Below are 14,045 nucleotides of genomic sequence, written 5' to 3'. Positions count from 1 at the left end.
GCTCCAAGGGCTAAGATGGACCTGCTTGGACCAGTGTACCAGGCTGCATCAGTCACCCAGTGTTGCTAGAGCTAGAGAAGCTTGTCCAGATCAGAAGGAATCAATTGTGAGCAGTTTTTTCTGCTGCACACCACAGGCTCAGCTGGAAATGGTGTGGGGATCTCTCCTGATAGAGGTAAAACCAGTCCTCTGAAGAGAAAGATTTGAAAGTCTTTACCATGATGTGCTGCTTAATGAGTCCAAATTGATTATTCACTTCATTATTAACCCTGTGAGGATAAGGTGGAACAGTGGCAGATTGGCCTTTGACTTGAGAGTTTGCCAAGAAATTATAAGAGTTTTGGGCTCTGTTAGATGATTACTTTACCGCAAGCCGTATGTACACCATGAAACTGTGCCAGCAGACAGAAGCAAGGAATCTGATAGATGGTTTTGGTCTTTTGGGGTTTTTTGTGGTTTGTGGGGTGGTTTTTTGGGGTATTTTTTTCTCTTTCCTCTTTTTTCTCTTTTCTCTTTTCTCTATTTTCTCTCTTTTCTCTTCCCTTCCCTTCCCTTCCCTTCCCTTCCCTTCCCTTCCCTTCCCTTCCCTTCCCTTCCCTTCCCTTCCCTTCCCTTCCCTTCCCTTCCCTTCCCTTCCCTTTCCTGAAAAAAATTGGTGGCTTTGGGCTTCATAGCTATCAGTTTACACCCCATCTCTGGGCAGTCTTTGAGTGACAAAATCTACTGACAGCAAACAGTGCTGCTCCTGCAGTCAGCTTGAGGAAATGGGCTCCTTGGAGTCAGTACAATCAACTGATGCAAAACGAGATAACATAGTTTTGAGACTGCTGGACCTGTAAAAGAAAATAAGAAGAGTTGGGAGGGGAAGAAAGCAAAAAAACCCACAAAACCCCTAATCTCATGTCAGGTTTAAAAAAAAAAAATAGGAAAAGGTGGTTCATAATCCCATTTTATTAAAAACCACGTATAGATAGTGTGCAGGTTTTCAATCTGATGAAGGCAGAGGCTGGGTGTAGGGAAGAATCCCTGAGCCTTTCCAGCAGAGGCAATCTGATGAGAGTTTTGTTTGAGGAGATATGGGGCTATTGCACATTCCTGTCCAGTGCTCTGTTGTAGAGCACTAGGATATGACACTGCCAAATGTGATAGACTTCTCTGACAGCACCAGAGCCTGCCACTGGTACTGATGCCTTTGTCATGTATTACAGTCTCACTCCTACTACTTTTTTCTTTTTCAGTTCTATATCTTAAAATAATATATACTTCGTATTAGTAATGGTTTGGTTAGCAAAAGCTGTGAAGAATCTGAGAGTTCCTCTTATAAATGCCTAAAGTTGGTGGGTTTTTCTTCAAAATAGCTGGAAAGGAAAAAAAAGTACAGTCAAATGTATGGTGTAGCACACTTCTAACGCAAAGCTACACACTGTGCTGCTGCTTCTGTTTGCTGGGAAGGAGATAATGCTGTCTCCTCTGTGCATGATTTTCTTTGAAACCCACTACACAACGTTTAACAGAAGGCGTTGGTATAATCTGTGTTTTGCATAAGGGATGTCATCACATTCAGCAGCAACAAAGTTCCTTTGAAAAAAAAAAAAAGGGGGGGAGGATTTTTTTTATTATTATTTGAAGTAGCTTAGTAGCTGAACAGGGCAAAAATTATCATAAAGTGACTGCAGCATTCTCAGAAATGTCCTCAGTGCTGTCTGCATTTATTCTTAAGTGTCTGCACTGGCGTTTACATCCTTGCTGTTCCTTAAAGTAACATTGTAGGCGGTGGGAGCAGCAGCAGTCTCTTGGCTGGGTTCCTATCCCTAGGGAAGCCCCAGATACTGTTATGTCAGTAGGTTTCCCCAGTGCTTTGTGGAGGCTTACACAAAAAGCAAACTCATAAAGTGCATTTCTCTCCCCATCTCCAACTCACTTTTTGTACTTTAAGCCCCAATTCCAAATTACCCAAGGTCCTGCTTCTGGTTAAGTCCCTGAAATTCTTGAGGGTTGGAGGTTTGTCCATGACACTTATTTTTCTCATGATCTTGGAACAAATGTGAATCTTGCTTTTAATAATTCTCAATTGCCTTTTTTGTTTGGTTTTTTTTTGCCCTTTTTAGAAAAACAGCTGACTGCTAGCAACTGCTTAGGAATATTAGCCATGGCTGAAGCCATGCAGTGCACTGAACTATACAACATGGCCAAAGCTTATGCCCTGCAAATTTTCCCAGAGGTGGCAAACCAAGAAGAGATCCTTAATATCTCCAAAGACGACTTCATTTCCTACATGTCCAATGACAGCCTAAACACCAAAGCAGAGGAGCTGGTGTATGAAACAGTGATAAAGTGGATTAAAAAGGATGCCGCCATCAGAGCTCAGGTAAAAATAATCTCAGCAGCCTCACTCTGCTCCATTTCCATTAATGTCTCTTTTAGAATAGAAACCATCTTAATGCAATTTTAACCATATGGGTGTGTGGGAGATGGGATGGGCAGTTCAGATAAAAAAAAGACAAAGGGAATGCAGGCTATGCACAAAATGTATGTCATTTCATAATCTGATCCCTACATCTGATCATTTAGAATGAAAATCTCATTTGTGACATGCATGGTACAAAGTTGTTGACTGTAGGCTCAGTCAGAGATAAATTGAGAAGAATTACAGTTTTGTGAGATGCTGCTTTAAGGGGATGCATTTTAGTAACAGCAGGAAATAAAAAATCTCTCAGAAAATCTGTATTTCTTTTGATGCCTCATACTGAATGAGTATAACTCCAGTTCATAAAATAAAGATTCTGTATCTTTATTGGCTGCTTAGATAATCCCTTGGGTTTTATGTATTTATTAGAGTTAGCCTTTCCTCGATCATATGAGTTATGCAGTCTGCTCATGTCTAAAGCAACTGAGTCTGTAACTTTCCTGGCGCTGTCTTGAGATAATGCTAGACACAGTGACTGGAGGCTGGTGATTGTCCTTGGGACCAGAAGTCATCCCTGGTGATATCTAAAAGCCTGCTACTTGCCTTGAGTCAACTCTGTGGTCTGAACCCCAAACCTCTCCATTTGGAGGCCAGTTCTCTGCATAGACCCCATAAGGGGAAGATTGTTTTCCCCTTCTTTGGAGGCCAGAATTGTTTCTGTTGACCCCCCAGTCACAGTTTTGGCTGTCTTAAGGTGGGCAGTTGCTCATGGACCCCTCTGTATCTCAGGGAGGTGCTTGGCCATGTTTCTGATGCCATCTCACATCATGACAGTCTGTACCTTCTTGACTGAAATGTGAATTCAAGCTCCTAAACATGCAGTTGGGTGTTAAATGTGTCATTGGATGTGATCCAAAGCAGCTGCACGTCCACACCTCACCTCTAAAGTGGGAGAAATAGTAATTCCTGCTCTCTGCAGGCTGCTGGATAAGAGCATTAAGGACAGTGGGGTACTGCATGCCAGTCCAAGCCTTGCTGCCTGTGCTGCTTCACCAGCTGAGCTCCTGATCCTGCCAGCGCCTGCAGCCCCCAGGGCCTCACTGCTGCCCTGTGTGCCCAGGAGCTGTGGCTCAGCAGGACAGTCCTGTGCTGGGTCCCCACCCCACACTGTGACCACCTCCTCCATGTGCCAGCAGTGCCATTTAGCACTGCCCAACGTTATTATTGCCTAAAACATTCACAGTACCATGGATTCACTGAAATGCATGCTGGCCTTGAAAAACACAGTGTTTTCCAGAGTGTTTCCCTGAGTGCTTGAAGTCTGATGGCTCTGTGCCACTCTGAACTTAGCAGGACCTCAGGGACTGTTCCAGTGGCCGGAGTTCGGGAGCCCTGCGGCAGCAGCCTGTTTGCCTGGTGCCAACAGAAGGTGTCACTCACCCAGTGGTCTGGGTTATGTTCTCAAAACTGTGGTTTTAAGTATTTCCTTCTGCATCCTACTGAGGCAATGTTGGGAATTTGTTTTATTAAGTGGTGGTTTTTCTTGCTGCCACCACCGCCATTCCCTCCTCTCTTCCTTTCGTGTTGCAGTTGAGTTGTTTTTCTGGTTTTTTTTAATTCCCAAGTTTCCTTGCCCTCTGTCCTGAAGTGCTTTTTGTAGTTTATGATGGTGGTTATATTTGCTTCTCCAAATTTCTCTGTGGTGCTTTAGTTTCATGCATTACTTTACAGAAGCTTTTAATTTTTAATTTGTATTTATCCGGAGATAAGGGTTTTGAATAAATTACTATTAAAGATACCAAGAAGAAACTATTTTCCTGCCCAATCCTACCACTAAGCTAGTTTGTTTAAGTAGTAGCTCTCACTTTTCTTAGTATTCTGTGCACTGCTTGATCTATTATAAAGCTCTTAGTTAAATAGGTACTTATTTTTTAAAAGTAGGAGTTCACACTTACCATGAAAAGTACCATCTTTACAGTAATGACTTCTGCATTTTCAGAGCCTGGGAACAAATAGCTTCCATGGTGGCTAGGAGGGAAGATAGACCTAAATAATCTTATTTCTAATGAAGATAATGATGAATAAAAATTTGTGCATGGTGTGCAGAACAGCCCACCCTGCCAAGAACTGCCCAAGCTCCTGTGAGATGCACAGGCTGCTCAGAGCTTTGGAGAACTGGGCAGCCGTGGCAATATTGAGCACAGGATGAACCTTCCTGCAGGAGCTGTGCGTGGATATTTTTATTTTATTCACATTTTGGAGATAGATTCTGTGAGCTGGCTTTAGACTCTTCGGGGTGGAGGACAATGGGACTGTTGGGGTGTCCTGGGAGGGTTGATGGATGCCATGAATTGCAGCAGTCCCAAGACATCACTCCAGCTCTACTGCATTCCTCCGGTGACCTGGTCTGGTTTTATTTCTCACTTCCAGAAGTCGTGCTGGCAGTTAAATCCTTCCAAGCATGGATTTCCAGAGCCCCCTTTCTCCATTGTCTCCCCATCTCCCTTTACCTTGACAGTTCAGACTCTATTGTCACATTTTTATTCTCAATAGCTCTAATGGCAGATAAATAAAATGCCTCTTTGGCAGCTTCTTCCAAGTCCTGCCTTGGTGATTCTCCCAAAGGTGGAGATCTGGCACAAACAGGGAAAGGGCTGTGCTCTTCATCTCACCTGCATGTCCATCTTCCCTGGCAAGCCTGGCAGGGGCTCTCTCAGCAGAGACATCCCCACAGAGGAGCTTCTCTCGGAATCAGCACCCTCTGCCCCCAGGGCAGCTGCAGCCCTCCAGAACTCCTTGTGCTGTAATGGCTTTGTGTCACTCTGCAGTGCCTGGGGACAGTAAATCTCACCACTTGTGCTCCCCCACCGCAGCCTCATGCCGTGCTCTTACAACAACTTATCCATCACTGCCTCCGCTCCTGCCCGATCCCCTGCTGAAAGCCTCTGGGAAGGAGGTTTTCAACGGAGCCTCCTGTTCTCCTGGAAAGGCGTTGTTTGCTGTCTACCTGCTCTTCTCTGCCATTCTAAAAGCTTTTCTTCAGATGTCTGACTGTTTCTGCTTTTGTTAATTCTTTCCCACCAGGCTGGAGGGCAGTGACAAGGAAGGCAGCAGGATTTTCTTGGAAGGCAAGTTGAAAAGCTGTGCTCTGGCTGATGTTTAATTGTGCACATTGTGCTCATATGAACAGTGCTCATAAAAGTGCTCTGTGGCATTACAAAAGACAGCACCTGAGCCTTGTTACAAAGAGAGAACAGCGGTGCTTTAAGGGCTGCTGATCATCTGCATAAGACAAAGAGGCAGTTCAGAGAGTGACATGTTATACCAGGATTTGGTAAATAATTGTATTCCCCTAGCGAGTTGGAGCAGTGCCCCAGCTCACATGGTAACATTTATGAAGCTGGCTTAGTGCTGCTGGTAGTGCATTTTACAATTGGTCTGGCCAGAAAAAGCAGCCTGTGAGGTGAGGTCAGGACTAGCAGGTAATTTCTAGTGGACACAGAGCACTGGTTGCAGGAGTCCTTCTGATTGCTGTCACGGAGTGCAGAGCCTGCATCTGACTGACACATGTGGGAAAGCTGAATCTACTCTTTTTTCCTATTTATTTCTCTTCCTGACTGATGGATGAGATTGTAGGGTTTATCCTAACAGTTATCCCCTTGATAAGCTTATTGCAACTCCAGCAAACTCATGCAAAAAATATATTGCATAATGGAGGCTTTGCTGTCTGAAACCAGCACGGTCTGAGCTGCCCAAACAAGGAAGACTTCTGCCAGGCCCCACACAGTCTTCACCTGAGCACATCCCCCAGCTCTCTGCATGGCCTTGGGCAGGTTGTTTCACCTTTCTGCTCCCATTTCTTACCCTGTAAGCTGGAGGGAAGTGATGTCTCCCATGAGGGCTGTTGGGAGGATTCAGTGGATAATGAGCCACACTGTCCACAGGTACTGACGACTGCCAAAGCTGCTCAGAGTCATGCCCAGCATTCACATGGGATGGGAAGGATGGGAAGTTGCTGGATGCATAGCAATTTGCTGCCTGTCCAAACCACAGACATCCCAAAGCTCACTAGAAACATTCCCACTTTCTCTTCCAAGTCCAAAGTTGTATGTTTTCTCTGAGATAAAAGAACATACTGCCATGTTCATTAATGACAGACAGCCTGGCAAAGGAAGAGCCCCCATTTGCATGAAGCTTTCCTCTCATCCTGAGGGACAAGACATGGGGAGAGGGCAAACATTTCAGCAAGTTGCCCAGACAAGTGCTAGAAGAGAGGCAGATACTGCAGTGATGAATGAAGGACAAGAGGCTCAGCTGAATGACGGCCACCTTTCGTTGCACTCTGCAAGGGTACCATCATGTGCCCTTTTTCCAAACCTTTAAAATCATGGTGACCAGCAGCAATACAAAATGTCTCCACCATAAAGGCATTATTAACAAGCTTTTTATAAACTTGAGTCCTCAGAGGCAGATTTATCTAAACAGCATCTTCATGGTGTCTGAGAACCAGAGATGCATAGACAAATTTGAGGTAATTTAGAGAAGAGCAACACAAATGATTAAAAGACTGAAGGAACTGATGTGAGAAAAAAAAAAGATTAAAAGATGTGAATATGCATGACTTGGCCTAATGACAGCTAAAGAGAGATAAATGTCTGCAAGTGTTTGAAGCCCCAAGGAGGGGGGTTGCCTGGAAGGATGCATGGGAATAACAACAGTAAGGACCACTGGGTTGAATTGGTGACGTGGCAAATTAGTCTAACACTAAGCAAACACAAAGCCCACCTGTAAGCTCTGTATCTGTCAGTGAGGGTAAGAAAAAGTGATGGAGAGAAGGAGAAGAGGATTTATGTCAAAAAAGCTACAAATGCCCATGAGCTATATTTTGGCAGTGACAGAGAGTGGCAGTTTGAAGGCAAGTCGCTATAGAGGAGAAAAGGTTGGTGACTGTGAGAGAGCACATGGAAGATCCCTTATTTCTCAGGCACATTTTAAAGAGCCTCCATGCAGATGAGCAGTTTGCTTCAGGAAAATGGAGAATCTGACAGGTAACAATGACAATTCCAACTCTGCTCTGTGATGTCAGGGAGGTAGTGATAGAAGCTGATAGCCAATACCAGCATGTACAAATTACTTAGTCCATCATAATAAGCAATTAATTGATCAATCAATGTACTCAAAGGCATAAAGTTTCAGGAAGGAGTGTTGGAATAAATATGAAAAAGGATGCTTCCAAGGGAGCCCAAGTGAATTAGGCACTAACACTCTGTAACACTTCAATTAGGCTTCTTTGAAAACCCACACTATCCTGATGCTTTGAAATCCATTTGTGGGAAGAGCAGACAAATACAGAAAGATGCCATAATGAAAGTACAAGAAGCTTCAATTTCTCTGAAAGTGAAAAATGCAAGGGATGAGCAGTAACCCCTGTGATGTCCCAGGGATGGGCTGCTCAAAAGAGCTCCAATTTGAATGGAACTTTTGCAGACATTCAGCTCCCATATGAGCTTACAGAGGGAGAAGAAAAGGCAGCAGCCCAAATGGAGTCAGTCCAGGAACATGCCCTAGCTATATATTGGAGGAAGAAACTGCATTAGATAACAAAGAAGATGCAGGTGACATCAGCAGTTCCTGAAATTCCCTCTCTCCTAAACTTTTATGGTTTTTTTAAAGGGATACCCTTGACAGAAAATCTACAGAATTATTTCTCTGAAGTGTTAATTGGTTTGAGGAGCTCCCTTGTCTCTTGGTCTGATCAGTCTCTTCATTTATGGCTTTTCCAACACATTTTACAAATCTTTCTTTGCTGTTGCTGAAGCAACGGCCTTACAAAGACCCACATCCACGAGCAGCTCCTCACAAGTACTCCTTTGCCTTGTGCTGCATGTGGCCCCAGTATTCAGGACCAACCTCCAGAAACAAAATCATTTTATATTCTAGTCAAGAAGCATTTTAGAGAGTTCTGTCACATGGATTCACATGGCAGTGTATTGTAGGGACAGAGAAGTTTACTTGTTCTGTGAAGCTCCTGAGAAGCTGCAGCTGGTTGGTTTTTTTTTTTGCAGTGTGCTTTTGAGGGGCTTGGTTTGCTGTGTTTGGATAGGTGACTGCCCATAAGTGAAAGAAACACCACTTACCCCTGGTATCATCTGGGGGGACTTGGAGGGGTTATTTCATAGAGTTTAGTCAGCAAGCTGGAGAATGCATGGTAAGAGTGAGGCTTGTTTTAATCCTTATCAGGCAGATTCCAAATTTGATGGATCAGTGATTTATCTTCCTGTGCATTTAAAAGCCTCTCATCATATTACTGCTGGAAATACCAACCTGAGAGCTGCTTTGCAAACAGGAGAACAGGACAGCCGCTCGCTGGTGACATTACAGTGTTTAGTCAGCTGTGCTGCCATAAAGATGTCACGTTGAAACCTGATTGCAGGAAGACAGAGGGGCTGCTCTTTCCTTCTTGCTGGGCATGAGATTTATGCACGTGGCATCCTGCCACTGAGCCACCAGCTGAACCCAGTGCCTGCAAACCAGATTTTCTGCCGCATGTTTATCTCATGATATTAGGAGGCTGTTGGCTGACATGCCACCAAGCCTTTGGGTTTAATCTGAAGGCAGCATTGCAATTCCAAGAAGTCAATGTGGGTGATTAGTAAGTACTCCAAGCGCAGCAGAAAGCTTACTTGGGCTTGGATATGACCTTGGGTGTAGGAATGTGCAGGAGTGTATTGGAAACACAGTGTGTCTTTGTAATACCCAGGGGTTAAATATATCAAAGCAAGTCCCCTCGTTACCAAGTAGCAGGGCAGCACTGGGAAAATCTTGCCAAAAAATACTTATTTCTGACAATGGCAAAGCAATGCACCAAAAGCTTTGGCTTCCCCAAATCAGCCAGTTCCCTGTTGGGCTTGAATTTGGAAACTCAGAGATGGCAATATTTTAAATATCAGGATGGGTAAGCTCTGGAGTAAGCCTGCTTTGGGCTGGAGATGGTGGTAGGGAGGGACCACTCATGTTGCCTTTCCAGCATGCCAGCTTGAAAGACCACTATGCCGCAGCCCCAGCTGTCACCATTGGCATGAGCCACTGGGCAGTTTCTTAGCTGGCCACAGCCAGGTGTTTTTTAATTAACATGTCCAGTCCTCATTTGAAGGAGTCTAATGCAGTGAGGACTTGGTTCTACTTCAGATCTGCCTCCGATGACTTCCTCCATCCAGGGAGGTTCTTGCTCTCACACTGGGACAGTGCACAGCGTGAGGGAGTCTGAAGCCAGGGTTCCTATGAAACCACATAAATCTCCTTCAGTGCAAATCATATCTATTCCTATTTCATAATATTTGGAAAACGATTGCAATTATGCATAAAGGGCTGAAACAGCAGCCCTTTTATTGGAGCAAAACCCTATCGTAATGTGGGTAATCTACCTTCTGTATTTGTATTTCTAGCTGAAGCCTGTTTCTCTAGGCAGAAACTACAAAGGGGCCTTTGTAGGGAGAACAGTAAACTAGAGAGACAGACGAATTATAAGGCATAAGGGAAACATTATTTTGACCTCTTTAGGCATTATTTCAAAAATGTTAAAAATCTTGAGAGCTTTCCACTGGAGCATTTAAGGAGCAGGAAATATGACTCTGTAGCAGTAGACATACTTCCTTTAAAATCTAACTGTCTGCTGTTGTGGCCCAAGTCTGTGCAGTACAATGAGAGTCCTTTTGGAAAATACTTGTGAGGATTTTACTGGATTAGAGATTTGAGAATAAAAAGATTATTTTTAATGTGATAGTGAAGTAGGTTTTGTAACTGAGACTGTGAAGATGCCAGAACAAAGCCCACTTGCAAGCAAGCATTCATAATACTGATGTAATCAATAGAGAAGAAATGTCATAAAAAGTTTAGCAAAGTAAATGTTCTCACTCAAACAACTAGTCAGGAATTTAAAAAAGCATTAGAGGCTTTTGTAGTCTCATTTGCTGAAGGACTGGCCTCCCTAATGAGATGGGAGTAACTTGTATGTGAACAGATTATTAGGAAAAGGCTTGAAAGGGTCAGCCTCAAGGTACAGCTGGTCATGTTGATCATATATTCCTCCGAGTCAACACTGACCCAGTGGTAACCCTTAGGCTTCCTCATAGCATGATCACAACCTTCTAAACACACCCAGGGCAAATGGACACAAAAATCCCTGCCAGAGGGTAGAATCAATTGCCCTCCAATTTGGATTGACATATGGTTGCAGACATCTTAGTGTGCTGGGTGTGAGGAATGGTCTGGGGAGCACAATCCATTTCCCAGAAGCTGATGGCTTACAGTTCTGGCCCAGAAGGAGACATTGATAATCTCTGCTTCCCCCAGTGCTCAGTGCATCCTCTCAGCTTACATTGCCCTGAGGACTGTTAAGTGTGTTGACTAAATCTCTCTTAATTATAACATGAGTTTACACATGTCTGGCTGACAAGTAAATACTTGGCTTGTATGAACCCATTTAGGTGTCTGAATCTAGAGCTGAATCTCTCCCTGGAAATGTTTAGTTGATTAGGAAAAGATAAGATCTCTTAAGATTTATCTTTCCCTGTTTCATAGGAAACACAGTTGTGATTGCAGACTGGTTGAAGATCCTGCTTTCTGTTCAGCCACTGAAATCAGTGAAAAATCACTGAAATATGTGCCTTGAAGCAGGACAGATAGTATCTCTTAGAAGCCTCTGCTCTCCTGTGTCCCCAGTGACTGTCCACAAAGACTTTGCTCATGTGGCAGCAGGGCTCTGGCTCCTGCAGAATGACCCTGGCCATGCGCAGGGTATCTGGCAGCATCACTCAGCGAGGACTTTATGGTGAGATCTTCTGCTGGTGCAAAACCTGAGCAGCACCCTTCACCCAATAGGAGCTACAATGAGGTTCACGTCACCTCAAAAAAACAGTCCTGATGGTGTTAAAAAACTTTCCTAGCATTTTAAACAATAAATATTTAGATTTTTGCATCATGGTGCCCATTCTCAAGGAGCCTGAGGTGTGGTCCTACATTCTTATGAGTTGCTAACTTCTAATTTTAGGCCCAGAAGGGGTATTAATATTCTCTCCTTCACCCTGGCATGTGATGCAGGCTGTAGAGTGATTCCCAACAAAGATCTGAGATATATTTCTACTTGTCCAGTCAGCACCTGCAGCCAAACAGGGACAAGAAAACATTCCCAGTATACAGGCACAAACCATGCCTCCAGGGACCGGAGGTGGATGAATTTGGTAATGTGCCCTGTGCATGTATTCTGCTGCTTTAGTGATTACTGGTAACGTCAGTAGGTGCAGTAGATGTTTCATAGCTGTATAAGGCACAACGGAAAGACAAGAGAGAATGGAGAGCAAATAACAGATGGTAACGAGGTTGAAATGCTTTATGGTGCTTATTCCAGTCTTAAATGAAAAGGATAATAGTAACAGGATATTTAGTACAATCATAGCTAACAGAGCTGGGAAGTCTTCACAAGGGAGAATCCGAAAGAAAAAGGCTGCTGATTGCCTAAATCACTTGAATATTCTTAAATCAGTGAGGCTAAATGAAATTCACCCTTGACTATAGTGCTTAAAAGAACTGGTGCGAAAAGAGGTTGCTTTATAAAAGCTTCTCCTGTCTTGTGAAGATGCTGCCATGCTTCATACTCCTTAAATCCCTTGGTGAAAAACACTGCAATTCTATGTACCCTTAATGCTCTCAGCACCAAGCCCGAGTCGTGGCTGTGTGTGGTCGTTCACACACAGACACACACACAGAGCCAGTTTTCTGTAGCTGTTTGAGCAAGGGGAAGAATAAGAGTGAAAAGTGACTTCGGTTTTGATATGTGACATCAGCTTTCTAGCTGATGAAAGGGAGCAGCATGTTCTAATTATTATTCCCCTTCAAAATAAGCCACAAGCTCAGACAAAAGAGGAGAGAAAGGAGGGGGGGAATCCAGGAGAGAAACAGAATCACATTTTCTCACTTATCTAATTAAAGCGAGGTGGGCGAGCGAGAGGGAGAGCTCGCTGTGCTCAGGGAGCAGCGCTGCCCCATTTATTCAAGGAAAGGTGGGAAATGGAGGCAGTAACTCCACTGGGCCCATGGGAATTGTCCCGTCCCTGACAGAAAGGAGCTGTTCTCCCCATGCTAATTGGCAGTCAGCTTTTGGACATGGTGGTCAGTGGAACACCATGTCCCCATGTAGTGGCACACCCGTCTGTGCTGGTGTTTGGCACCGCTTTGTGTTGTGGCTGCTTCCAGTGCAGACCAGCCTCGGGACTGTCAGGGGCAGCTCTGGCATGTCCCACTGCACTGAGGGAAGGTGCTGGCTCCTGTGTACACTCCATACATTTTACAACTTTATTTATAAACTGCCTTTAGCGACTTGTGCTGCTTCCTGAGCAGCCTGTAGTGGGGATTAGCCTCCCCCGTGGCGTTGTCTCGCCCACTGGCAGTGTACCCTCTCTCCGCATTATTCCCCTTTTCCTATGCCACGTTTCATTTTGGCTCCCATGTAAGGTTAAACGCCTCCAACCTTCTTAAAAAAAGTACTTCCTGAAGTCAGAGATTTGCCACCCACTGCCATATGTCCACTGCTTCCTCTCTTACAAGGTAATGACATTAAGATATCTGCAGCCAAGTGCCTGACATTTGTGGCTCCGGGGAAGGAGCAGCCGTTGTACCTCCTAGAAAGCACCTCAGAAATGGATTTCAGCAAGGGAGGAGTGTCTTGTTTTATGCTTTGAGGTTGATGAAGTGATCTCAAGCCCTACTTGGCTCTGTGCCACACCAGAGGTAGTAGCAAGGAGTCAGGAACTAACTGCTCACGGGTTTTTTTCCCCTGAAGAGAAGCACTGTCACTTTTCCATCCATTTTGCACCACCAAACAACTTTTTTTATTCCCGAACAATTGCAGAGTGGCCAGGCTTCAAGTCTTTAAGCTGTACCTTAAATTGTCAGCTCTAGTGTTGAGGAGAGCTGATAAGCTAGGGACTGGGAGTCAGCCTGACACCCTTCATCTCCTCGGGGCCACAGATCTGCAGCCACGTGTGGGGCTCCGCTGTTGCAACCCCACAAGTTGTTGCATTTTTGCTTTGGCAGAACTTCCACCATGGTGATGTGGCTCTCCAGCAGGAGAAGTGTGAATTTCGAGGAGACATCCTTTGTTTTCCTTCTAAATTTAAGCCTGCTTCTTCAGTTTGGGTGGGGAAAGGGGAAGCCCAGGAAGCACTCACGGGTGTCACTGCATCCTCCACCTGCTTGGCGAGCCCATTACCCGATTCAGGTCATATTCCTACTCTCCCTTCTCACTGTGCTCCTGCTCCATTCCCATCCCTGCTCCTGCTCCTGTTCCTGCTGTGACTTGGCTCTCACATGCTGCAGGGACAGGCATGCTGCTGAAAAAGAAAGTAAGAGCCAAGTGGCTTCTGGAAGACCAGAGACATCTGCAGGCCAGCAGATGCTGCTGGTGCCCAGAGTTTCTTGGGACCAGCACGGACCTCAGGAATATTTATTTGTATCCTGGCCTCCATCCCAGTTGGGACCTTTTCATGGTGCCGCTGTATGAATATTTATTGCAACAGATGATCATCTTTTCTTGCTGCTCACCCTTGGTTTGCATTCTGTTTATCTGCCCTGCTTCTGGAGT

At 44.7% G+C, this 14,045-nt stretch overlaps 1 protein-coding gene across 5 annotated transcripts in view; it reads left to right on the top strand.

Moving 5' to 3' along the window:
- KLHL29 (kelch like family member 29) overlaps window positions 1-14,045 on the top strand; it is a 387,930-nt gene that overhangs the window by 336,128 nt on the left and 37,757 nt on the right. For all 5 annotated transcript variants that reach the window (XM_038131380.1, XM_038131381.1, XM_038131378.1 and 2 more), the window contains one exon: window positions 2,109-2,368. In XM_038131380.1, coding sequence (XP_037987308.1) covers window positions 2,109-2,368 — 260 coding nt within the window. The remainder of the gene's footprint in view (window positions 1-2,108; window positions 2,369-14,045) is intronic.

This window comes from Motacilla alba, chromosome 3, assembly GCF_015832195.1.
Source record: "Motacilla alba alba isolate MOTALB_02 chromosome 3, Motacilla_alba_V1.0_pri, whole genome shotgun sequence".
Classification (NCBI taxonomy): domain Eukaryota; kingdom Metazoa; phylum Chordata; class Aves; order Passeriformes; family Motacillidae; genus Motacilla; species Motacilla alba.
The sequence above is the reverse complement of the archived record's forward strand: the minus strand, read 5'-3'. Positions and strand labels throughout refer to the sequence as shown.